Here is a 27,299-nt window from a genome sequence, read left to right on the forward strand (position 1 = left end):
TTATCATTTTTATTATAGATATATAATTTATCAAATAACAATATTATATTCATCTATACGTTACATATATCGTTTTTATCACGAAGGATCCGTGAAAATGGCACAATTTGATAGAAGAAGGACCTCATGTACGGAATAGATCGCGCCAGCGTGCGTGCCATCGAGCGGCAAGATATTGAAACGTGAAAAATGGGGCCCTATAAATTTCGCTGGTTGAGTAGGTCGCTTGAATAGCGTGTGTCGGATCAGGATGTAGATTATAAGATTAACTCTAATCTTGAAATAATATACAAACTTCGGAACGAGGAAGTCCCGAGCGGTGTACACCGGTTTTATCAAAACAGCAAGGAAAAATACATTTTTAGTGCGCCGAGCGACGAAACGTTAAGAGTTGTTCGTCAATTTCGAAATTTCCCGCCGTGTTATCCGATATGCACGGATTATTCGGGATATTTACGATGGTACAACAACGCGCGAAGAATAGAAGCTGCACGAGGTAATTGTGACAGAAACGCCCGGTTTGTCGTCGCGTGTGTTTATTATTTTAAGAACCGAAATCTCGAATGTAAAGAAGTTGCGGAGGAAAAAAATAAATACCGAGATTTCGTTTTTGGTTTCAATATTTTCGATGTATTTCGGGACGCACGAAGCGTTCGACGGTATTATCGGGAATCTCTGGAAGCCGGGATGGAATTTTCGGAGTTCCGAGATATCCGATATTTTTGTTCATAAATAAGCAGCCAGGTGGGACGAGGAAATCAAATTCGATTTATTTCGATCCTGTAAATGAATTTTTCAGTTACTTATAAATGGACGCCAATCTTTCCTCGAGTTTCCATTTTCTTGGACGCAAATCGGTAAAATTAGTTAATTTATAAAATTCATTTTTGACATGTGTGATATTCGCGTTTTTTAAATTAAGTGAAAAATTATTCCATGCTTATAATAAATTATTAATTAGTCTAATTTGATAATTGCAATAAACTTATAATATTCTATTCCTAATTTTAGTAGACGAATATATATCCAAAATAAAATGAAAAAATTAGTAAATAATAAATTAGCTTTGAAAATTTGAAACTATATCTCGTCATCTGTTAGAATAATATCTCTTGACTATACTATCAATTAATTTTAATTAGGCTAACAAATCAATCTTGAACTAATGTACTTCCCAATGGAATTAACGCTAAAAGGATTAGTTAAATATTTTTCCTATTATCAATAAAAGAATTAGAAGTCTTGGACTTTATTCCTCAAACAACCTGAGTTTAAATAAATAATTAAAATACCTTCATCCAGAATAATTTCTAATCTATCCTAACTTTGATACCTGTCATTTGCACAAATTAATATCATCTAATAATAATAATAAAAAAAATAATAATTGAATTATCCCACTTGCCATTTTTATAATCTACGTTCTCTGAATCCAAATTTATTGACCAACTCCATTACTGATCATCTAAGTATTACCTACTCGCTCTCCTCTGCCATCAGCTGTAGCTTCATTTTCCAGCTCGTGACTCAGGGTCATCACTCGGTGTCCCTTCGCCTGTCAGCCGTTTATTTACAACGTGTTACGTCGTTCCCATTCTTCTGTTACGTGTATCGCGATAAGTAGCAACGGAGTCCATGTTTCCAGCTCTCAGATGCTGTTTGCCGAGGAGGCATCGACGATAACGCGACATCACTGCGGCCGCTTCTCCTCAGGGACCGGCCTTGGCAAACAAACCACCTCGCCCTTGGCCAGGGTGCAAGCTTATCCTCGTATGGCCATTCGTGGCTCTTTACACGTGTTCTCCGGTCAGCCGATCAAATATGTAACCGATCTGTTTGCGCGGTCGTAGATTAAGAAACTATTTCGTCGCGGTTTATTTAAGGGCCAGCTTTATCTGCGAATTCGACAGAATTACACGGCTCGACGACGGAGAGGCGAAAGAGGAACGCTGCCAAATAGCCTGCAGACATTCCGCACGATAAGTGTTATCAGCCGTTGCATCGATTAACTCGGTGTAAATATCGCGTCGCGTAGAATGTCGAGGGAAGGTGAATCATTGCAACGGAAGCAACGGGTAATTAATCGTGCAACCATGATCTTGGAAAATATGGATCGATCCCGAGCTTATCGATCGCACATTGGACATTATGCTCGCGATTCTCCCGTCATCCGAGAGTATTATATAAAGTATTCTCTTCTTGGAGAAAACTCGAAGTGCTCCAAATTTAATGGTAAAAAGAAGTAAAAAGGATTTAAACAGGTTTCAACACTCGAATTATCGGTGTTTAAGGATAGTTAGCCCTTTATACTCTAGTAACGCTACTATGTGTGTATTTAATACTAAACGAACTGGTACTTTACACACACCTAGTCTTACCATAAGAGATCAAATGACCCCTCGTGGTACATAAGGTGTGCAAAGAATTTTTCTTGCTAAAAAATAAGTTAAAAAAAAAAATGGAAAGCGAGAATTTACAAAAAGTCAGATGAATGATAGAAATAACAATGAACGTACAATTTATACAGTAAATTTTGAAAGGGGTCACTTGACAATGCTTAGTACGTTTAGTGTTAAAAAATCCATGTTAAATATAAGAATAATTGATAGATTTAATTATTAAATTTATATTGCTATTAAATTAGTCGATAAGTAACATAGAATTTCCATGGTGGAATGTGCTCTTTTATTTTCTGGAACGAAGAAACGTTCATATTTTATCAAATATTGGGTTGGCCAGGAGATAATGCCGCCATTTTGAAACACAAGAGGTTTCCCTAAATGATATATTAACCATTTTGATCCTTAATATACAATTTCAAACAGATAGAAATTATTTACTAGTTGATCTCATATTATCACATAGTAATCGGAATTATTTATTATAGATTACATAATAAAGTTTTCTTTATTTCAAACGAAGCGGGTACCATTTTATATTATACCGAAAATATCAACCTTATTTTGCAACCAACCTAATATAAATTAAATTGCTAGTAAAAATGTAAAAGAAATTTCAGAAAATTATATTTTCCGAAAACCTTTGGTTGTTCAGGGTGTTCTAAATACATCCCCTGAAGAACTGCAATGTATTCATCTTCCTTCGTACCTCGTTCAAGGTATTCATTTCGCGACAATGTCTCAGCCAGTTGTAAACAAGCGTTGTAAACGACCAGCGCCATATTGCAACACGGCCAAACGAAAAACGCTGGTTGGCGCAGAAAGTTATCGTCTGCGTACTCTTTTTATTCAGAGATTCTCTCGATTCACTCGTGCAAGTCGTTCCATCTTGCATTTAGATTTATTTCGCATCAGAGAATTTTAAATATCGCATGGTCACCCGTATACTTCTCAAAGAGTCCTCCGTTCCAACATTTTACGCTGCTTCTCGCGGCTAGCATAAATATTTGTTGCTGTAGCGATTCGTTACGATCTCTGGACTTGATTTTCTTTTGAAAACACGAGAACCAAACGAACATTTTGTTCAAACGTACGCAATTTTCAAAGAGCAAAAGTCTTTAATCCGACGTTAATACGAGTAGAATTCATACAAATTGCATAAACCTTTGGAATTTCGTTAAAATAACATAAATAGATACATAATGACCAATTAAAATTAAATGCTTCCTGATGCACAGTTTCTTCGAATTAAATTCCAGTAAAAGTGTTAATTCGTCACCGAAAAATGATTATCCGCCGTGCAAGATGAGCCAACTTAATCCCTTGCACTCGTAGGGTAGGAGTTCAAAGATTTTCTACTATAAAGCTGAGAGATATTTTTTCCAGCAGTAAATAAGAAATTGTATAATAATTAACACGTAGAATTGTTTGGTTTAGATACCTCGCACGCCGTTACGTTATCTTAAATTTGATATATTAATGAATATCCATCTTTGTAATTTGAACAAATGGCGACTGAAGGGCAGCTCACGAGTGCAAAGTTTATTTTTCATCCTAATTATGATGGCGTGGTATCTTCCAATATTTCTGTTCACGTCCATTGATCATACAGTACAATGAAATGAAAAGCTTCCTATAAATTATTTGCTTATTCATCAAAGAATATCCAGTCTTCAACCTCTAAACGACTATTCAAGAACGATTTTACAAAAATTAATCGTAAATTCCCGAATCTTTTTCATTATCCATTTATTTTTTCATGAGAATTTCTATAGCAACTTTTTACGATAAAGAATCTCCCTATAAAAAATTTTCCCATAAAAACAGATATTTTCTTAAGTAACACATGAACCGCAGTGGTAGCAGAATTTTTTCAGGAACGAGGGCTATCTGTGTACCTGTTTCTAACCCTGAAATATACAATAGGCATGGAATATATAATCGGTTAACGATTGCAGTACTAATTACAAAAAACGATGCGAGTATCGACGTACGTGGTTTCTATACGCAAGCAAGATCCTCCATTTTTCTGTCAAACGGCTTGCAGCCACGGATTGCAAACAGTGCCGAGTGTCAACGACGTCGTTTCGACCCGAATCGGGATCGCTATTTGGTACGATAGTTTACGAGCCTGCTATAACGCTCGAAGCAACTATACGAGCGATATCCGTCCTATTTTTACGTTTCAACCCTTCGTGAATAATTTCCATGTTGGTCCATGCTGCGTGGCATCGGGAGACAGCTAACACGCACGTTAGCTCGTGACACGGTTGGCAATATCCTGGAAGAGTGACACGCGCGTCTTCGTGGTCCGCAGGCTGGCTGCGTGGCACTAAATCAGCCCGAGTTACGCGCCGACTAATTGTGAACCGCCTCTCCTCTTGCTTGGCCGCCCCCGTGGAAACCAAATATAACTAAACGGAGCGAAACTAAACGGCCTGGCCGATTAACTTCTCCGTTGGCTGGCTACCACCGACAGCTCACGCTCGCCAGCCCTATTCTCGACTGCTACTCGCTCAGACCGAGGAGACCTCTCTTTTCTCCTCGTTTTTACCCGTGCCAGTTGTTTTTCCCTCGCTTCTTCTCACCCCGCGGCGCTGCAGTCGAGATGCGGATGAATAACGCGGAGAAAAGAACTCTGCCGTGAATTACGCGACGAAACGCCATGTTGCTTGGTCTCATGAGCTATCCTAAGTCCTCACACGCGCGATTGTTCATTCTACGGTTGTCAGTCGAAAATACGAGGTTGTTGCGAGACGAAAGATACGAGTCTTCGAGTCGACGTGGCAGGTTGTTCTTTGATTTTGCAGACCGCGGTCAGACCGTGGTCAAACCGTGCCAATGGGTCCTCGAGTTCCCCGAAGAGAAATTCTTCGAAGAATTGACACTCTTTGGAGTACTGGGTACCGTATGAAACGATTCCCGAGGTTTTATAAGATCCTTAATATTCGCAATATCTCAACGAAATTCTATGAGATTCAGAGTCCTGTGTTGCACGATGTGCATCTCTAAATGCGTGATTTTTTGAGCAAGATTGTGGTTCGTAAACAGAGGAGACTGTTATTCAAAGGAAGAGACATGGTCGATGCTTCTCCTTTTTCTTTTTCTGGGGGGAATAAAGTATCTTCGCGCGAATTATGGCTTTATTTGATGTCGTTGAGGGGTGGGAGAGACATGGCAGGTTGGTCTTTAAGACCTTCGAGGTTAGAATACCTATTGTCGCGCCAGGTCTTTCAAATCCTAAGAGAGTTCTCTTAAAAGAGTAATTCTTTGATTTTCTTTTCTTTTTCTATGACACTTGGAAATATCGACTTATGTGAAATATAAACACATAATTTCTCGTTATGGTCTAAAAACACGAGATTACTACTCGTCAGATAGCAAAGTGTTGCTCGAGACTTTGAGGATTAGGCTGAACAGACTCGTAAAAGAGGAACATTTCTAACCCGTTTCACGACCTTGTATATCCTACTATTAACATTCCACGGCACATACACTCGTTAATCGATCAAATAAACTAAAATAATCTTAAGAATAAAAGAATTCGACAGACCCGTTACCCTGATAACATCTTTCTCGGTTTCTAAGCTCGAAGACACTGCTTTGTCCGAAGATGGTCGCAAGCGGCCCCGCGGGGAGCGGATTAATAACGAAATAAGTTAGTAAATAGTGGAGAATAGAAGAGCTTAAACGATGTTGCAAGAGGGTATGATGCGTTTTGCAGTATGGGCACAGGACGACTTCCCGGACGATTTGGCCGGGGGTTTGGTGAGGATCCATTTGACGGGTCACGGAGCTCACACTCCCGGTGACAGCAACCCCAGTACACCGGGTGCGACACCCACGACACCCTCTGGTGGATTTTCTACCGCACAGACTAGGTCTCGCACGAACACGATACACAGGCTGGATATTCGAAAAGGTAAGCCTCGCCTCTTTACGAGCAACTTTTCTATCGCACCCTTCATCCCTGTTCATTCGTTCCGAACGAACCCTGTTCGACAGTTTGCTTTTTCTTTGCCGTTTAACTACGAGTACGCTTTCACCGTCGACCAGTCGTTCGAACGGTCCTGTTCGGACACTGGGATTCGTCTATCTCTTCAGGATTGTTAGACCTGTGTAGCGTAGAGATTCGATAGAGTGTAAACATTTGTTGGACGATGTCTATGTAGACTGGCTAGTTCGTAGATGTGGGCTAGATCAAGGTTAGAATATGAGAGGAGAAGACTTTGAAACGAAGAGTGTGTGAGAAAGAGAGCCATTTTTCAAAGACTCATAAGGATTGACGATGAATTTATATCTCGTGGTGTCACTGCACCTGTATAGGCATGTATGGGTCAGTTAGTTGAATATTTCGCTGTTTCAGTTTCAATTTTTGCTAGTACAGAGCCTAATTTCTTCTCATGAATTTTCCCCGTGAGACCTCGCGAAAGGAGATCCAAATATCGTTCTGTTAAAAATAATTTTTCAAAGGACAGTTTCACCTGAAGAATCGAGACTTCCAAGATTTAATATTAGACCTGAAAAACATCTAAATACGATTGTCTTAACCAACGTTGAGCTGGAACCTCTGAAAAGAATTGTGTTGCTCCTTTCCACAACTTTGTATGCAGATCTTGCAATACCTTTCAAAAGAAATCCTCATTCATATTCCTTTATACCATTCCCAAGAGCAAAAGGCACTTGGGAATCAATAATACTCTGTCCAAAGCCTTTGACATAGAGTAGGGTTTCTGATATCGAATTTTTGGAAATAATTGCAAATGTTTATATATCGCCTATAAATTATTTTATACAGATAGATAAGATTATAATACAAATATACACGCGTATCTTTTACAAATTCAAACATGTCAAATCGTGAAAAAAAGAAAATAGAGAAAGGAGGCTACACAGAGGCTACTAATATTCAGAGAAGAGCCAAAACGTAAGCCAGAAAAGCTCGAGAAATCCTGGTCTGCGGTAAGAAAAATCCACATAAACTTCATTTGCTATCATCCATTATCAACTGCAGTCGATGAAGGGAAAAGAAGGAAGTTCATGCAACTTCCTCGAAAGAATTCGGTACCAGTGGTGTATCATCCCCAGACCAAGCGAAGGTTCGCGCATCGATCAAGCGAGGTGGCATGAAGATTCCGGGCTAGGTCTCAGGAATTGCGAAATCAAATGATAACAGAGAGTGTCGTTGTCGGGTGCAGCGCGAGAAAGGCGAGGAAAATGCTGGTGTCGTTTGTTTGCAGGTTTGTTCGGCACTTAGCCGGCACTCTCGCAGCCGCCCCAAATCCCCGCAAATTGAAATATCTCCCGGAGTCTTACGGGCCTGGTTAACAACAAACCCCGGGGACGGATCTCACTTCACTCGTTGTAATCCCGAGACGAGGGCGAGGCCTCTCGTGTTCCTTCACGCGAGTCCAGCACGTTCCTCTCCTTCCTTGCCAGAGGACCTCGAGGGATGTTTGTATTCCGGCGTCTTCGAGTAGTCCCCATTTCGGCTAGTTCGATCGATTTTTTCGATTAAAATGTATTTACGTCTCTGAATCTTCCTGTGATTTCATCGCGAATTCGATCGGCAGTGGTTATAATAGAATTTCCTGACGCGCTGTATCAATTTCGAGGGGTGTTTTAGGGTCGCTTGAAAATTCTGTCCTCGTGTTCTTGCGTTTGGTGAATATATTTTAAATTATTACTAGTATTTCGAAATATGGGTTAGAAATGTATTTTCCTCGGAAGTTTCTGAACCTTTCTACCACTCCATGGCGAATCTTCTTTCCATTCGTGATGGTCATGACAGAATTTTGCAACGCGCTAGTTTCCAGATTTTAATTCTATTTTAAATAAAAACTTTATTAATATAATATTTCAATATTCTATACATTATTTCTTGTATTCTGTGTCTATGGACATATGGTTTATGACCATGCTGTGCATCTGAGGTTTTAATAATCAATTAGACCGTTGTTGCTTGGTGCACTTCCTGTCAATATCCACTTCGAAATTAACATTCTATTACTATAAAATCCGCCTAAATTAAGGATTAAATAAAAATATACAGGAAGATAACTGACAACCTAACTACTAATGCAAAAGCTAAAAGCCTAATCAAAAGTTCAATGAAATCCAAGAAGCAACATGTTAACATGAAAGATTTCAATATATGATATGAAAATGATAAACCCGTCATACCTGAAGGAAGCAGGGGTTCCCCGTGGCTCTACACGATGAAAATCCCCTTTGACAAAACTGGGTACAAATATTTCGAGCAATTACATCGTGTTTAACCAATTAACGACGCAAACTGGCCGATAATCGTGCCCTGACAACGTCTACGTTTTATCATCGACATGGCCGGTATATCTAGCACCACGAGAACAGTGAAATCTCGTGCACGACATTACAAGCTTCGGGTAGATTAGAACGATACTGAATAAATTGAAACACGGTGATAAAGAGGTCGAACGTTCTTGGTGACGAGACTTGGTCGGTATCGGTTGCGCGACCTCATGTCGAGCTGCTACCTCTGTAAATAGACACTGCCGTCTTAGTTAGAAGATAGTTAGCGGCATCATCAGACGCAGTGATAGCGGTGCCCTTTGAAAAAGGAGGCAATCGATCACACGGCTGTCAATGCGAGTAAGGGAAGCTGGCGATTTGCTGCTGCGGAGTCAGGGGTGAAATACCCTCACCTGTCACTGTCACGGTCATGACAAACACATTCGTGTTATTCTCGAACTACAGGGTACGGTCTGGCAGAGATTACCGATCGAACGGTCTAATCGATCCATGATCGTCGCTCTGCATTCACCTATGCATTTACGATGGGCTTCCACGCTAAACGTTTTTCATCTTCGATTAGTCTCGCTGAGAAATATCTTGCTAGTCAAATTCAAAATTAATATGAAGAATTAAATATAAAAATTAGAATATATAATTATATATATTCTATTATATAGAATATATAGAATATTTTTAAATATAGGAATAAGAACAATATAGGAAAATTAAATATAAATAAGAATTAAATAATAAGAATACACTTTGAGATATGGAGAATTAAATACATTTTAATAGATTAAATTATATTTAATTCTATGAAGAATTGAATATAAGAATTAGAATATATAATTATACATATATTCTATTACATAGAATATCTAGAATATTATTAAATATCAGAATAAGAAAAATATAGGAAAATTAAATAATAAGAATTGAAAATTAATATAGAATCCACTGTGAAATATGGAGAATTAAATATATTTTAATAAATTAAATTATATTCAATTCTATGAAGAATTAAATATAAGAATTAGAATATATAATTATATATATTCTATTATATAGAATATCTAGAATATTATTAAATATCAGAATAAGAAAAATATGAGAAAATTAAATGTAAATAAGAATTAAATAATAAGAATTCAAAATTAATATAGAATCCACTTTGAAATATGGAGATTAAAACGAGTGTTATTGCTGAAGCTGATTGAATATTTTCTAGAAACTGTGTTTTCTATAAAAATAATGTTTATGAGATAAACATTACTTATAAATATTAATGAAAGAGGAAGAAAGTGTTTATAGAATAATTAAACTTCAATTAAAGTGACGCGATGTGAAATTGTCTCTGCACTACTACAAATCGATGATGATTGTCAAATTATTCTAAATACTTATGTTAGTATTGAAAACCTAGCTTCGTTTTAAATTACTGATGAAAAATATACTATTTGCAAATTATCGTAATACGATAAGATATAAATATGGGAGAAAGATATATGACTAATTAAAAGGTGGCACAATACATATTGGCTATTAAACATATTCATGAATATTCCATATTACTCCTGCAACATATAATACTGCATGCTACATCAGCAAGATAAAATATACTTAGCAATTTCCAACAGTACACTTGCGTGTTATTATTATCTTTACTTCGGAGAAATATCATTATCGAATAAATCAAACATTTTTGATAATTAATAAATATTTCAAAATTAAATTAACACACCGAGTAGAGCCTAATTCACGGTTGCACCTTGAACGATTCGCAAATGTTGCAACGAAAGGTGGCCCGTTGAATGGAATAACATGGTGAATTTTATCAGCGATAAAATTCTTTATCGTCACGCACTAATTTTTATCGCGTGCAGGAATAGATATAACTAATATTTATCGAGTTTCTTTAAGGCATCGCGCACTATGCAGCGTCTATTCGAACATTAGTTTCATAGTAAACGTACACGAAATTAAGTCAGCTCAGCCATAATGAGCTCCACGCAGTTAATTTTTCTATATGAAATTTTAACGAGCATCGTGCAGCCTTCGAAACATTCGAGAAAAATATTTAATTATTCTCATTCTCTTTATACTTAATCACTTAGTCCCCGTGACTGTTACATAGTCACGTTAACACGCTTAAGTGTATACTTAGTTTTATGCATTACGATAACTTATACTATAGTATACACCTCGCGAAAAATATATCACGCCTATTTTCAGTGCTAGTCGTTCTATAAAAATATTTAACCATCTTCACTTGGAAAGCAACATGTATTAACAGTGTAATCACCGTCGTCTGTTTGCGACAATAATAGACCGATAAAATAGAATAAATTCAAGTAACGATCTTCGTTATTTCACATTTCGAAAAATGAAAACGATCATTTCCCTCGACGCAACTCCATTTTATGGAAACGCGAGATTCGATTCTCAGATCGTGAGGATATAAAAGAAAGTTTCGTGAAATAATGTCACCGTTTCCCAGTGAACGTGATATCTTAATACGTTTCAGATGTTGCAACACCAATAGAAGTAAAACACGAATTGGGAGCCGGCGGAGGGGTGGTCTCTCCCAATGGCGTGGTTGGGGTAAACAACGCGGACGATAAGGATGGAAAGAAAAACAAACGACAGAGGCGACAAAGGACGCATTTTACGAGCCATCAACTTCAGGAGCTGGAGTCTTTGTTCTTGAGGAATCGGTATCCGGACATGGCGGCCAGGGAAGAGATAGGTCTGTTCACGAAGCTGCCTGAACCTCGAGTCAGGGTGAGTGACGATTATTTCTAATTATTTATCAGCCTTCACCTCGAGAAAGAACAGAAAATCTGATTTAAATATTTCCACCTTGCATTAAAATCGAACCTCTTCAACTCGGAGACCTAAGATGATATATATAAGATGAATGTTTTCTTTGCTCCTTTCTGCTTTCAAATTTATTTTCACACCAGTTTTTTGTCCCATTTTTACATCCATTCTTTTACTCGTGTATTTGTTTCTCGAATTTGGAATAGATAAATTTCTACTGGTCGAAGGGTTCCTTGAAGAATACTACTAATACACTGCTAATAACTGGTTTCAGAATTTTAGTTCGTGGCAAAATTAATGTCCATTTTTGTCGAGATAAAAATATTCTTTTCGTCTTATTTTAATTGTCATAAATATGTGCTATAGCTGAGTAAATATTAAAAACTAGCAATTTGTGTAAAATTTTAATACTAAGATACTTGATCGATACTTGACTTCTCATATCTAAAATAAATTTCTACTTTCCATTTCGTGCAGTCAGCCAATGTAGCAAACGAGTGATTTAAATTATTAAAAAATATTACCAAGAAATACCTAGTTAAATATATACTAACAAATCGACGCCGAAGTATCGATTATTATTGTACCGAAATTTGATGTAATGACTAACCGAGTTATATACTTATGCAAAAATTGGAAAAAAAAATTGAAATTGAACGTATGCATAGGCCAATGAGTCAGCGCACCTAATTATTTTCTATAGCGATTAATTATTTTCGACCGACGCCGCACAATCGTGCAGATAATCTACGTTTTCTGACGAATTTTTCGTTATTGTCAAAAGTTAACGCATCGCTATCGGCGTTTTCTCGCGTTATCGCGAGTCGAGCCAACGTTTATCGATCATGCGTCCGATTTCGAACAAACAAAATTCCGGTGAAACGGAAATTCGTCTATCTGCATCGACCCCGATGCATCTTTCTTCTTATAATGAACGAGTTTGGTCGTCACGTTCACGAAAGCCCGTGCACGAATACGAATCACGGTGACTCGAAATCGAGTTGATCAAAGTAGTAAGAGAATCCTACAATGGACGCATTGATGCGTTGAAGTATCGATTACAAAGGCAACAATTCATGCTCTTTCTGACTGATACCTCGAGGTCTGCAGACATGGCTCGTGACCGGAAAAATGCCATTTCCTTGCCCATCGAACTTGATATTTTCGAGAAACAGGCGGTTTCTGGACGTTTTTGATGAGAAAAGTTCGAGGAGAAGGATCCGAAATCGTTGCTGGGGAAATATCGTTGTAATATTACGTCAACAGAGGAAAATGTTCCTTTACGAGAAAGATAATAAGCGTATTGTATCATTGAAAACTCTTCAACAAGCCCTGATTTATAGTAATGACAATACTATTCGCAGAAAGTTATTCATAATTGTATTTTCTGAATATCAGCTTCTTAAATGGGAACATAAGCCTTTGTTCTTAATCACTTCGTGTACCTACTCCAAGATACAGTTTCTTAATTAAATTCAATGACATCGACAAGAAAGATCGACGAAAAGCATTTAAGATCGTTACCTTCCTTAACAATTTGTCAGCAGGAGAAAATGTTTTGCGAAATGACAATATGTATTATATTATTTACTTAAAAATTTCTAACAAGCTACACTTATAATTGGATATCATATCATTAACCATTTGTTCCCAATCATTTCGTATATTCCAAAATACAATTTCTTAAATAAATTCAATAACGTTGAAAAGAAAATTGGACAAATAAATTTAAGGTTTTTAATGAGGGAATATTATATTTCAATTAATATTACAACAACAGAGAAAGATATTTCTTTGTAAAGAAATAATACATTTAGAAATTCCTAATCACCTTCTAATATGAATTACTAAAAATTTCAATATGGGGAACAGTAAACATACTAAATTCTATTTTTAAATTCTATTCAACAAATATCAACTTCCTAAATTACAATTTCGTAATGAAATTCGATAACTGCGATGTATAGCATAAAAGTAAACATATTACACCACGGTGGTTCGAAATACCCAAAAAAGACGTTTTTCAGGTAACTAACCAAATAATAATCGAATAAAAATTCGTTGCAAACGATGAGAAGAATCCTCAACAAGTCTTTCATATTCTACAGCACATCATCGTTTATGCCAAAGGGAAGAAGTCAAAAAATGTTCAAAAAATCGTGGAGAGAGGAATAACACGGGCGCAAAGAATAATAAACGTTTGGATATCGTAAACGGCGAATAAATTCATCACGAGTCGTTTCGCGGTGATACACGAGCAAACGGGACGAATCCATGGTTGGTCCCTCAGTTTGAGTTGGATCAGGCCGACCGGACATGCTTCTCGACTTGACAATCCTCGCGGTTTCGTGCGTTTCAGCAAGGCCTTTAGGAACGGTCATATCGGTAGATGAGAGCTCGGACGAGAAACGTAGGGATCGGACCGGAAGAGGAACGGGGATGGAAGTGGGCAGGTATGAGGTCACGTGGGGTTGCGCAGCTCACAAGGGAAGCTTTGCGCCGGTAAGCCCTTCTGGATTTATAGAACCACACAGAGCATGGGACGGCATTCCCGCCACGCTGCTATACGCCATGTACCAAAATGCTGCGGAGCCCAACTATCGTGGGATGCATTCGCCAATTTTTAACGTTTTCATCGTCACGTATTTTGCTTTCTTTCGTTCCGATTTTTATACACGACGACAATACATTGCCCAATATGCAGGAAAAGATATGAAAAATAAAGAAACAAAGAACGCTGGCAAGTCTAAGTATTGTCGAGATTTAACCACAGATTTATAATAATTAATAAATATTCAATCTTCGATTTATTATTTTAGTAGTTACACATCTGTAGTGCCTCACAAAATTGATGCCACCGTGGAATAGATTTTTAATAATTTTAATAACGAATCGTAATGCTTAAGGGGTTAAGCAACGAATGAGGTTAGAAAGTATATATGCATTCAATAGTAATCATAAATTAGTTCGATAAGCAAGAAGGTTACCCTGTTTTCATTTGTTCATTAAATTTACAATCTTATTCTTTAATAGCATCACCATTCCGTTATCTTTTTTAAATAATTATTATTAACTTTGCCCTACGATATAGGTTCCAATGGCACGTGCTATAATCAACAGCAAAATCAGTCACACACCGAGTCATTTCGTGCGAACACAGCGAAGAATAACACGTAACCGAAACAGAAAAACATTGGTGAAAATTAACAACGAACCTGACCTGTGATGTTTACATTGAGCCCTAACTACAAACCACGCCTTTTGATGCTCATGTTTGGCCTCATTTCCTTAACACGAGTCTCACACGTTATTGTAGGCGAAGGTATTAACCTCACACTCACAACGATATTAAAAAGCAATAATTAAATATAATATCCCATCTCCATAAAATTCTCCTTAAAAACGACTGTCGATATCAATATACTTTTTGATATACGTTTGTACATATAAGCTATACTAAGGAAGACGAAATGTATGTCACATAACCAAACAAATGACGCCTCTCCACACGTTCATTCGCATTTCAAAGAGCTACATTATTTATAGGGTTATATAATAATTTACTCACACTTACCAACAGCTGAGTTCACGCTACCGGTCACCGTGTCCACTGGATCCCTTGACTACCACCAAAACGAAAACTTTATCACGAGTCACGAGTCGCAAAGCACCGTCCATGTTCCCGTCACTTCGCCCTGGAACGCCGAGCGAAATCGCGTCTACGGTACGAAACCGCGATGGCTGTCCTATCCGTTCGACCGTGAGTTCGCGCCGTGTCGTCCTTCCCTCGAAACTTCTGTGTGACACGTACCTCCGAATGGCAGAATTTACGCGAATTCGATTCCGGCGCATTTAGTCAATTCTAGCCGCGGCATTACGCTTAATTAATCCCGACGCAACATTTAATGCTCGCCGATAAATGCGCGAAAGCTTATCTATTTTGTCCACGGATTTGCTGGTATTTCGAACGATATCCGAATGGCGGTTCACGACCTGGGATACGAATCGAGTGTACGGACCGATTCGATTCGATTCGATACAATTCATTGGAAACGAACGTTATGCGGTAAGAAAAATCGTCCACCAATAACGTCTCGCCTATTCATCTTCCCTGAGTGCACCATCTATGTATCATTTTTATATTTTACGCCTGAGTCTCAACAGATGTCGCGAAGCATCAGTTTGTCGGTAACGCTAGCGTAAGCCAGCCTCTGCAGCGATTCGCGAGAACCAATGAATAAGGAATCTCGCTGGCTCTATTCGTTCGACGGATTCGACTTTCATTGTTCCGTTACCTCGTGAATTTCTCGGTCGAATACGATGGTCTCTTCCGCCAACTATGGATAAATCCAGAAGTTACCCGAAGGAATAGGCTCGAGAAGATGCAGGAGAAAGAAAGAGATACGCAATAGAAGTATGGCGTGCACAGGTACGTGGAGAAAGAACGGGAGAGTAACCGATGGCGAGAGAGGAGAGAAAGCGGGAGAGCCGGGCACAGTTATCTGCAAAGAGGCAGGCGTATGTTTCGGTCGGTGGCAGCAGAGCGCGGCTGTCCGAGATAATCCGCCGGTGATTAAGACCATAAATCCATCGGCGGATTAGTATGGTTGCACCGCACACCGCGTGGCGGCGTCGTTGCACGGGACTCTCTCTATGCTGCAACCTCCACTAGTACTGCGAGCACGCTTCTCTCTCCCTCCTTTACCAAAGTTACACTCCCTCTCGCTTACCACACGATGCATTCTCTGTTTCTATCCCACTCCATAGGCTCCGCATCGTTCTCGCTTCTTTCACCACCCTCGCTCCGTCGCGACGGACACACGTCGTTGATTCGTGTTGGTATACCTGCGGGTGCGACAGAGAGGAATATAGTAGAGCGAGTTAGAGCGAGCGAGAAAACGCACGCGCGTAATGTACAGCGTGGGACGGGGACGGAAGCGAGTAGAACGGAGAAAGAGAGAGGGAGAGAGGCTGAGCTTACACGCCATGGGAATGGGAAATGGGACGCCACGGAATATAGGTGGACACTAACCGGTATGAGAGTGAGGATTACTGGGTGTCATCCGTATTCGGCCGGGTTAGCGGCTGTCAGCGGCCAATGCCATCGCTATATATCAATTATTACCTTTGCCATTGCAACGGCCGGTTGCATTCCAATGCACGCGTTGTGGCGCACTGCACTGCGGTCGTCCGGTGCATATCTCTTCCGTAGGCCGATTTGCATCCGGTATGCGAACGCTCTCGTCCTTCCTCTCGCCTCTCTCGCCACCAGATGGGCCACGAGTCGCCTTCGTCGACCACCCCACCCTTCGTCGCGCTCTCTTTTTGCGCGCGCCGTGCGGTACGACTGTCGCGCTCTCCACGGCCAGCATTCCGGTTATACGTCGAGGGTTTAACGTCGAACCGTTGTTGGCAGGCGCGCACCGCACTTGCCAGCTCGTAAGTTCTCGTGTGCACAAAGGCTCAACTTGGATGTCTTCGGGATTTCAGCCGCGGCAGCCGCCGATTCCGCCCGTTACCCTCCCCGCTCGCGCGCGTTATGAAGCCTTTGCCGCGGCGAGCAAAGATCTGGAGATTAACGAGCCAGTGATTGAGCCTGTAATGGCGCGGATATCTGTTACGGTGATACGCGGGATTTAGGGATAAGCAAGACGAGCTTTTGGAGCGCTTCGTTTGATTCAGGGACGGCCCTCTGGCTCTCCATGATGCCGACAAGCTTTTTCCGGGGAAAACAATTTTTACTAAGCAGGCGAGATTTCGAGCACCTCTTTTTGGGGGGTTATTGGGGAATTCTGTTAATTCCTTGGCATTTTTTAAAATTGAATTTGATATGGTCTCACATAGTCGTTTTGGAATTGTTGAATATAACGAAGAACGCACAAATATACGTATTGTAAATTAAATTAAGCATACTTAAATTTCACGCATTGCACACATGAGTCAATTTATAGTAGATTCATTTTCTCTGTTTTTACTCATTTAATAAAACTGTTTACTATAAAATTCGTTTGTTGTAGAATACTTTGCAATGGATACGTGTAATCAATTTAGATTTTGCGAAGTGAACGTGAAATTTAGTGTTATTTCAGTCACTGGTCTTCACAAATTCGAACTACAATACCTTATAAAACGTACATTACACCCACTGTTAGTTATCTTTTATTTCCGAAAATTGTACTTTCTTTTTCTCAGTAAACCAAACGAATATTCTAAATTCTTCTGCTCCAAAAACCGAAGACCTTTATCAGTGGAATAACACGCATCCAAGAACTCCTACAACTCTATCTGCGAATATCCCACGAAACCACATATTTACCCACCGTATAACATAAAAGATCTCCGAAAAATACCCCGCAACTGCCACGCGATATTTATTATTTCCCAAAATTACAAGACCGGAGGAATTCTCAAGTTTCCACGGCTTCGTTCGACAAACCGGAAGTGTTCGCGCGTCCATCGGGATCAGAGGAACGAATTGAAGGGCAAAAGGGTTCTTTCGCGAAACGATATGACGATTCTATCGGAGATTTCGAGTCGAGGGGAATCGATTGCGAACCTGCATGCTGTAAATCGCGCGCGAAGTTAATACCGTTGCGGACGGGGCTGGAGAACGTCGAAGGCCGCCATGCGTGATCTGCGATATTCCGTTGGTGGATTACCACCGTGAATATTAACCTTTTACGGTGAATTGTAGTCCCGAAGTAACGTATCGAATTCCCGGATTTATTTCCCCGCTGCTCCGCGGAATATCGTCCGATATTAAAACCAACGTTGGGCATATATGGAGGAGCGATTAAATTTGCACGATTTCTTGATATGGATTTTAGCGTTGCCGGCTGGTACCATGGATTGTTAATATAGTGGACGGTATTATGATCATGATATTGGTATTCTTACTCGGTAAGATTCGTGTTACAATATTTGCCGTGTAACCGAGCTAAATTATAATAATCGGACATCCATTTTAACCCATTGCCTTACGATTTATTTTCCGATGGCGTTTGCCATAATCAACAACACAGTCACCACACGTCGAACGTATTTGAACACGAAGAATAACGTATAATTAATTAAACATACTTCTATATTACACGAATATAAAATTAAACAGCACTGTATATATATAAAGAAGATACCTAAATCATAAATTACGTTAAAGTACTGTAGGATACCAAAAGAAGTCGCGAATCGGCTATTACCAACAAAAACAAATTGTAAACTGATCGATATCTTCCAGAAGCAAATCGAAAAGTTATTCTATGTAACAAAATTAAGTTGCATGACTTCTTTATGGGGAGGTGAAGCGTAGGTTAAAGAAAGCATAAAAGCGTGGTCCTTGACAACCAAAACAGAGTCCTACTACGGGAAGGTGAAGCGTAGGTTAAAGAAAGCATAAAAGCGTGGTCCTTGACAACCAAAACAGAGTCCTTTGAAATCGGTTGTGACCAGCACAAGCATGAGTCGCTTGGTGTTGGAAAGAGAGTTTTAAAAGAGTGCGTCTTTGTGTGTTCTCGTTTCGTTATCTATCTTGGTGTTCTTTCACTAAGTTAAATCAGTTTACGAGTTTTGAGTTTGTGTTATTGCGTTCTTGTTCTTTCGTGAATTTTCGGTGTCTCAAGACCAGTTTCGCCATCCTACAGTACTATAATATTAATATAACTTATGCTACCATTATTGTTGGAGAGTTCTAATCTCCATGTTGCTAGACGCTTCTAGCGACATCTGGTATTTTCGACAATTCAAATTAAACCTAACGGTGGGAGTCATTTCCTTCCAAGCACGTTTCTTCGTAAAGGAAGCACGTATAATTATTCTGAGACATTATCCCGGCAAAACATAACCCATTCACGGAGTTTCACAATTATCAATTAAAGGATTTAACTTAGGTCTACTAGTATATAGACAAATTAAAAGATCATATTCCATTACTTACATATTTAACTGTTTGTCGTACGATTCAAATTCCAATGGCGCGTGTCATAGTCAGCAGCAAAATCGGTCACACGTCGAACGCGTTCGAACAATCCGTGTGAACTCGGCAAAGAATAACACATAACTGAGACAGAAGGACATTGGCGAAAATTAACCACAAGCCTAAGCCGCGTTTATGTTGGATCCTGTCTACAAGCCACGCCTCTTACCGTGATACTCATGTTTGGCTCGATTTCCTTACTACCAGTCTCACACATGTTGTAGACGAAGTTAGTAACGTGTATTTGTGAAATAACAGAGATGATATATATAGCAAAATAACTCGATTTGGTAGCCCTAAAGAGATGTCTTTAGCATTGGAATTATCGAACAATTCGAAATGACTGGTTTCAGATTTTTCATTTTTAGATAGATCATTTTATTTTTATTTTTAGACTCAGTAAACGTGCAACTGTTTTTGGAAAAATTTATTTTTCACACACTATTTTAAGTGTAGGAGGGATCATCTGAAAAGATACGTTGACTAATTGTTAGTAACTTTGCATAGGTGTGTACTGTATTAGAGAAAAATATTGTTTATATTCTACTGTTCGCTATTATATAATAACGATATAATAATGTAATATAAAGTAACGTTTGTTCGAAGAATTTATGCATTTATAGTGCACTCAATTACGGTAACGTAAATACTAAGGGATTATTTTAAATCCTGTCTCTGTGACAATCTATTAAAAAAAGCATCCATTAGGTGTAAAAATCATTGCAATGATATTTCATCCACAGTATTTACCAAAAATCAAGCCTGAGAAATTAGCCTAATAGCTTCCCTACAATATTTTAATAATTAAAAATTAAGTACATATTTCAGTCACTGGGTCTAATATTAATAATTATTAGACGAATTACACGAACAGATTACACCAAACCGTTTATAAATACGAAGTAATATCCTACCCGACAGGGAATGCCAACCCAGAAGATAACAAGCGTACCGAGCAAATTTTCTCAAATATATTTAATCAGTTATACCCACCTTATCTCGTACGGTAATGGATAACGATCCAATGAATCTAATTAGATACTATGGAATAATTTACGTGCTCGATAAGTTACGAGGTAACACATCCTGGTCACCTGGCCAGAGCCGAACGTGCCTAAACATCGGCATCGTATCTTTGACTCAAATTCAAAGTTCAAAATAGCACATAACCGCTGATAACTATAACTCATCTATCGGATTTTCTGTCACGAGTGCTTCGCGGAAATTCCACGCTTACCTCCAAAAATATGTAGATGCAATCCTCTAATCAGCGTCGTCGAGGATTCCTCTACGCACCGTGAAATCATTATTTACAAACACCAAGTTTGGCGAAATTCGACTCGCCAGCGACTTCCTTCCGCGTTCGAATTTTTGGCGCGAAATCGGTTTGCCGCTCGATTAATCCTCGCGATTCCTTCGAAAATGGCGGGAAAACGGGCGGGAAAAAGAAGCGTGTGCTGCCTATAAAATCCTTTCGTCGCGGGAACGCGTTTCGGCCAATCTTCGAAGCGATTGGCGTTAAACGATGCGAACTGTTTCTGACTGTCGGCCGGAAACGGGGAAAAAGGTGGAAAAAGAGCGGGAAAAAAGAAGGCAGAGGCGAGAGAAAAAATAGAGAGGAGGGTGCATTGAATTGGACGCGAATCGATAGCTGGTCGCGGTACGCAATGAGCCGTAACTATTTATAAATTACAAAGGAATGGAGGAGGCACGAGAGCTAGCCGGGACACGGCATTAAAAATCACGTGTTCCGCTTGAGCTCATAATCTCGTATAATCTTTTGCAAAGTTGTTAATACTCGCGGCTTACGGGTGTTAATTTAATATCCATACAGGTACGCCAACATTGAATATCCGAATCCCACTGGCTGCAGCTGTACAGTCCACTACCACAACGATAAAAAAAATCCATAAAACTGCTCACACCAAGAGAGAGAGCTAGCTGGCCTCCCATTCCATGTCGTACGCCGGCTCATATGCCGTTTGTATCGTTCAGTGTTGCCCTCCGGACCACTTTAATACAAACGATAATACTCGCTTGCGTCGTTTTGCTTCTCTCTTTTTCCACCTACCTCTTCCCTCTGTGATCGTCAAGAATTCGTCCACCAGCGTTACTATATCTCGATTTTCTTTTTCCTTTTTTTTCTTCCTTTTAATCGCCGCGGTGTAATGTCCATCGTTGGGTACCAAAAATGGTAACGGCGTGGCAGTCTAGTTACGGGTAAATAGATTTCTTTGGACTATGAAATTTTTCCTCCTATTCCTTTGAATATTTCGTTCCCATCGCTGAAGATTCCCGAGTAATCGGAAAATTCTTGACAATTTTTGGAAAAATTTTGAGCATAGTTTTTCTTCTATCTTTTCTCACTGTGGTTGTAAAATTTTGTCGATCGACGAAGGGTGAAATGAATATTCCTGAGTGATTGAGAAATTCATTTTAGGTATTTTTGAGTATAGTTTTTCTTCCATTTTCTCTCACTTTTTCAATGAAGGATGATTTGGATTGCTTTAGTTTTTTATTTTACTGACTGTGTAATAATGGTTGGGTAACAATATCTTCGAATATCTCGTATCGACCAGTGAAAACTCGTGAATAATCGTGAAATTCGTTTTATCGAGGTATATTTTAATTACCGTGCACAACGATATAATTACGATATAATTATCATTGTTCAAAATCGTAACGGTGATACTGCGATTTTGCAATTCGCGTGATTTATTATTATCTATTGTTACACCATCTCAATCAGAAATTCGTCTACATTCATTATCTAAACTGAATTCGTACATTTTAATTGTCGCGCAAATTGATTGTCATCAGCGATGTTTGAGTCGATAATTAGGCAATTGCATGAGTTATTTGTTTGTTATTTGTCCCTCGATTGAGGTATCACTGACTTTTTTAACTTTCATTTGCTTCTCGTGACACGAATGGCGAATAATTCCATGATGTCACGTTCCGATAGTTTATCGATTATATATTTAGAATCATAGTATTATTCGTTGCTCGATTTAAGCAGCAGGAAATCTATACACGTGTTTGGTGGTTCACATTTTTGTCTTGTATCAAGCAATGTCGATCATAGATGACCGAGAATGATAATTACCGAAACGTGATAGTGATAAACATAAATCATGCCCGGATTTATGTCCCCTTAACCGATAACAGTTCTTCGTTTTTAATCACGTTTTCTATATTTTAATTATTAAAAATTCACTCACATAAACGTGTTGGTCCATTTGTTATTTCGAATCTGACTACCAAATGAAAGTAATCTCAGATATTATAGTGATAATTATCCAACAATACGGCGCTTCTTTAATTAACAGATCCGGTAGATTAGATATGCATGATAATATCTATTTCTCCCTTTCCTTTTCTATTTTCTAACATTCGAACTTCCACGCAAAAATGATTAACGTAATCGAAATTATTCTATTACGCATTATTCGTTATTTTTATGTAATTTTATATAATATAAACTATGTGTAACAGCAATATTAAATAATTTTAGTGCATTAAATGAAAATAAAGAAAAATAAATACAGGATCAGAATATTAAAGTACTCTAAAATTTTATGGTTTTGATATTCTGAAGATTTATAGTATCTCCAATTTTTGTTCCTTTAAACATTTATAGGATCTACGAAATTTGAAATAGCAAAGATAAAAATTATTTGGAAATTTTGTTGGAAATTTTATTTAAACGGTGAAAGTTGGAAAGAGAGGAAGGAATTAATTATAAATGCGACTCGAATGTTGTACATATTTTTAGGAAGATTTAACATCGATTGTTGGGAAAGTTGGGACGGTTCTAGTGCGTTGTAATTGCATTCGATATTCTCGATATCTTCGAGTATTCTCAATTACGTGAAAATGCTTTCAAACTGTTCGCTAAACCAGATCTTGCGATGTCGCCTTCCGGAAAATTGTTTCGTCTTCTTGGCTGCGATCCAGCCGGCGTGAAAGTTGTCTCGTTGTCCGCAGGATTCTGAAACTTCCTGAGCTGTCACGGAATTCCATGATAAATGTTCTCATTTAAATTTAACTAATTAAGTTTTCCACCAGCCCCTTTATATTAATCGCCCTCACACTGTAGTAATTCTGATTAAATCTACGAACGAGGTCTATGGAGTCACGTGCCAGTGCTATAGTTTCGAATTGCATGCAATGCTACCAAAAATTTATAATCATTTCCCCAACACTGATCCCTTACTGATTTTATTATTGATTAATACTTACTAACTTTAGTATTAAATTAATACCACATATTCGATATTTACTTCGACACATTTTTCGTTAGAGGGGTATTTAAAGTCAAGGAATTTTGTATTAACTATGTTTCAAGTCCTTAGATTCCACAGAGCATGCCATAATTCCTAACTTTCCCGAGTAATACAATATACCAAAAATTGTAAGATATTTAAAACCAGATTTCAAGAAAGCTTGAAAATAGATACTAAAAGAACCACGATTGGATATATTACTAGATATATTACTAGGTATATAACTAGAACTAGGTACATAAAATATTAAAGAAGTTATATTTCCAAAATTTCAAAGATCACTTTTCTGTTTCCACTTCTGTCTTACCAATAAATCCCAATAAACGACAAATATCATTGTTATAATACTTCTATTTTGCAATACCCGTAATGTATTATACCTGTTTATTCGCAAGAAATTCCAAACTCGACCAAATTTTGCCAACTGCTACAACTGCCAGCAACCAGCCATTTTTTGGATAGATCTCTCCTGCTCTCTAATAAGATTCCTCATAATGACGAAGTTGGATCATGACCAAGGCGATTCTCCTTGATATCCAGTCCCGACAACGCGATTTTCCCCTCACGCAGCCGCATATTCATAGCAATCCTTGTGGATATACGCGCGCGTGCGCGGCCAAGAGTGCACACATATTCAAGGGAACGCGATACAAGCACGAACTGGCTCCCTCTATGTAGGATGTGGCCATTCCGGCTGATCCATCTCGCCGTTATAGTGAGATTTATGGAGACGGTACCGTTGGAAACTGAGACTGCCTTGTTCAGGGGGTGGGAGGGACGAAAAGAGTGGAAGAAGGAATAGGAGTATGAGAGGAAGAGGGAAGAAGCGTGCGAGGGTGGTATAAGCACGCGTGAATGCATGAAAGCGACCAGGATGGCGGCCAGTGTCGAAAAAAAGGCGATCGCGGAATTGGAGAACGAGACGAAAAATAAAAAGAACATGCGACAGTCGCCATGATGCTTTTTCGTATCCAGACCAATGTTCATTCTTCAAGATTCTTCCTTCATGAGCATATTTTTGCAGGGTTGGTCTATATGCAGCATTTATTGAGATATTTCCTGTTCATCTTTGCCTCTGCTGAAGTTAACAGAAAGGGATTTCTTGAGAGTAATATCAAGATTTAGGTTTACTGATATTACGATGACTTTGATTTCTTTTTATTATTGAAATTATGATTGACTTAAATTAATATTATTGAGTCTTTCATGAAGATGAGCGATGAAAAGAATTTGCAACAGTAGCCATAATGCTCTTTTATAACGGGACCAATTCTTCAGGAATATTCATTCATGAGGATGCTCTTATGGGTTGCTCTATAGAGTTTTATTGGGATATTTCGTTTATTTTTTACTTTTCTGAAGTTCGTAAAAGAAACGAATTTTTGGAGAATAATGTTGTTTACTGATTTTTATTGGTGTTATTGGGTCTTTTAAATTTTTAAGTTTCGGCTCAGGGAATGTGTAACATATACATATTACTTTTATAAGTATTTTAAGGTGTGTACTATACACAAAAGCTCGTTCTAAATGTATAAATAAGTAAGTACTAGGTATAGGTACATGTATATCACGATCCAGATGAACGAAATTAAAATTATTTTCAGATTCGAGGCTATGTTAATATAGATCCTTATAAATTATTTATGTTCGGAAAATAAATTTTTATGATACTGCAATTACATAGAAGTTCAAAAATTGTTGTCTCCATTGCAAAGAAACCTACTCGGATAATACTCGAAAACATAATTTCGTGTTAATAGTGAATCAATATCCTCTCATACAGCAAACAGCAACGATGAAAAGTATTGTCCAACAAATGCCTCAAAATTAAGTATCATCTTCTAAATCATAAATTCCCTCATAACCTATCTACTATAAAATTCCAAGTTCTCAAAATAATAAGCAGACAACTATCTCAGAATCCAGGAAGACCCCAGTCTAACCTACTCCGTCCGAATATTAAGTTTCAAAATTAAAATTCCGAAAAATCGCTAAAATTTTTATCATATCTAAAATCTGTCATTACGAAGATACAAGTGACGATATCGAAGTATCTCAGAAATCTATAAAATCCAGAAAGACAGAGACCTAAACAACACGTGTCATGGACTACACGTTCGACGAGATGGCCGCGGCCTAATCCACCGACGAATTCCCAGCTTTTTCATAAATTCCCAGACAAGCGGGCCATCCGTGATCCATCGAAATCCCAGACGTGGCAAAGAGAAGTAAGCAAGGGAGAAGACGGCAATCGTCCATAAACGGGCTCGTCGAAGACGTATAGACTGGGAAAAGTGGCGGCAGCGCGTTGGAAGGTGGCGGGCAGATTTTCGCGGTAGGTCGTGAAATCCTCGCGAAGCCCCGGATATCCGACGAGGTTTCTCCTCGGAATTTATTTTTAATGAAGTGGTGCCACCACCCCTTTTCTCCTTCCATTTTTGCCGACCGTGAAATAACCATATCCTCGAACGCGATTCTCCATCGACCACGAGACTAACAGGAAGAGATCCTCCGCGTCGCTAGACGCTCGATGACCCTAACTTCCTGCAATTACCCGGGAAAACATTTTCCAGGTTTCAATTAAACACTCGCTATTACGCTATTTCTTTAAAAGCTGAGAGTAAAAATAGGACGATTTTTAAATTAAAATCAAATTAAATCATTCACTTTTTGTGATAATTATTTTAATAATAATAAAATAATTGGACTTTTTTAATAATATATTTCCAACTTAAGTGGAATAAAAAAGGTGTTAACGAGGGAATTATAAAGTTACAAAATGTATCTACGTAACTTTTGGTTATGACGAATCGAGGTTCTCGCTATTAACTATTTGGCTACTATGGACGCCTAAAGGCACTTAGAAATCTTGCACTTGTGATACTGTGGGTACCTGAAGGCGCTCCAAAGTTTCTTTTGCTGTTAAATTTTAAGTATGTACAGTAACAATTAATGCAGAATACAAAAATATAAATAACGTTGTTTTAATTTAGTGGAATATAGTGTTTTGATTATTATTTGAATAGACCGTTCTCAGTGTACATCATAAATATATTTCTACCGTATAGTACAGTTGGTGCGTTTCAAAGTCTGTCGTATTTATCCAGTCAAAGGATCAATAGTTGATCAAATAGCATGATTCTTCTGAGTACATAAAATTCATTTTTACCCATTCTTCGTCTCCACCAGCCAACTAAATTTTATTTCGAACCAACGTAACACTGTTCCGACTGTCTGAGGGATAACGCTAGAACTTTTAGTCCCAATTAAGTTCCATAGGAGCCAAAATGACTCGTCCTGGATTACGATTATCATCGTTCGTGTATACGCTAAGTAGATTTAGTTGCACGGTGTAGGTCGGTAGTTGCAGCGTTAAATTCGCGGGTTACAGGTCTGTAGTTGCAGCGTTAAATACGCGTTAGAGAGCGGTAGTTCCACCGTCACCGAGGAGAAGAATGGGGAGTGTTAGAAAAATCGCGACACGCGTGCTTTTTCCTTGGAACGGCGTTTCTCTCTCGCGCGAAAAGGTGGGCCTTGGAACGGAAGAGC

The 27,299-nt window shown here is 38.6% G+C and overlaps 1 protein-coding gene across 1 annotated transcript in view; it reads left to right on the forward strand.

The window, feature by feature from the left end:
- Ptx1 (pituitary homeobox homolog Ptx1) overlaps positions 1-27,299 on the forward strand; it is a 57,031-nt gene that overhangs the window by 20,637 nt on the left and 9,095 nt on the right. Inside the window, exons 2-3 of the mRNA XM_017903558.1 lie at positions 6,124-6,321; positions 11,197-11,453. Coding sequence (XP_017759047.1) covers positions 6,124-6,321; positions 11,197-11,453 — 455 coding nt within the window. The remainder of the gene's footprint in view (positions 1-6,123; positions 6,322-11,196; positions 11,454-27,299) is intronic.

Source organism: Eufriesea mexicana, unplaced genomic scaffold (genome assembly GCF_001483705.2).
Source record: "Eufriesea mexicana isolate 0111107269 unplaced genomic scaffold, ASM148370v2 scaffold2393, whole genome shotgun sequence".
Classification (NCBI taxonomy): Eukaryota; Metazoa; Arthropoda; class Insecta; order Hymenoptera; family Apidae; genus Eufriesea; species Eufriesea mexicana.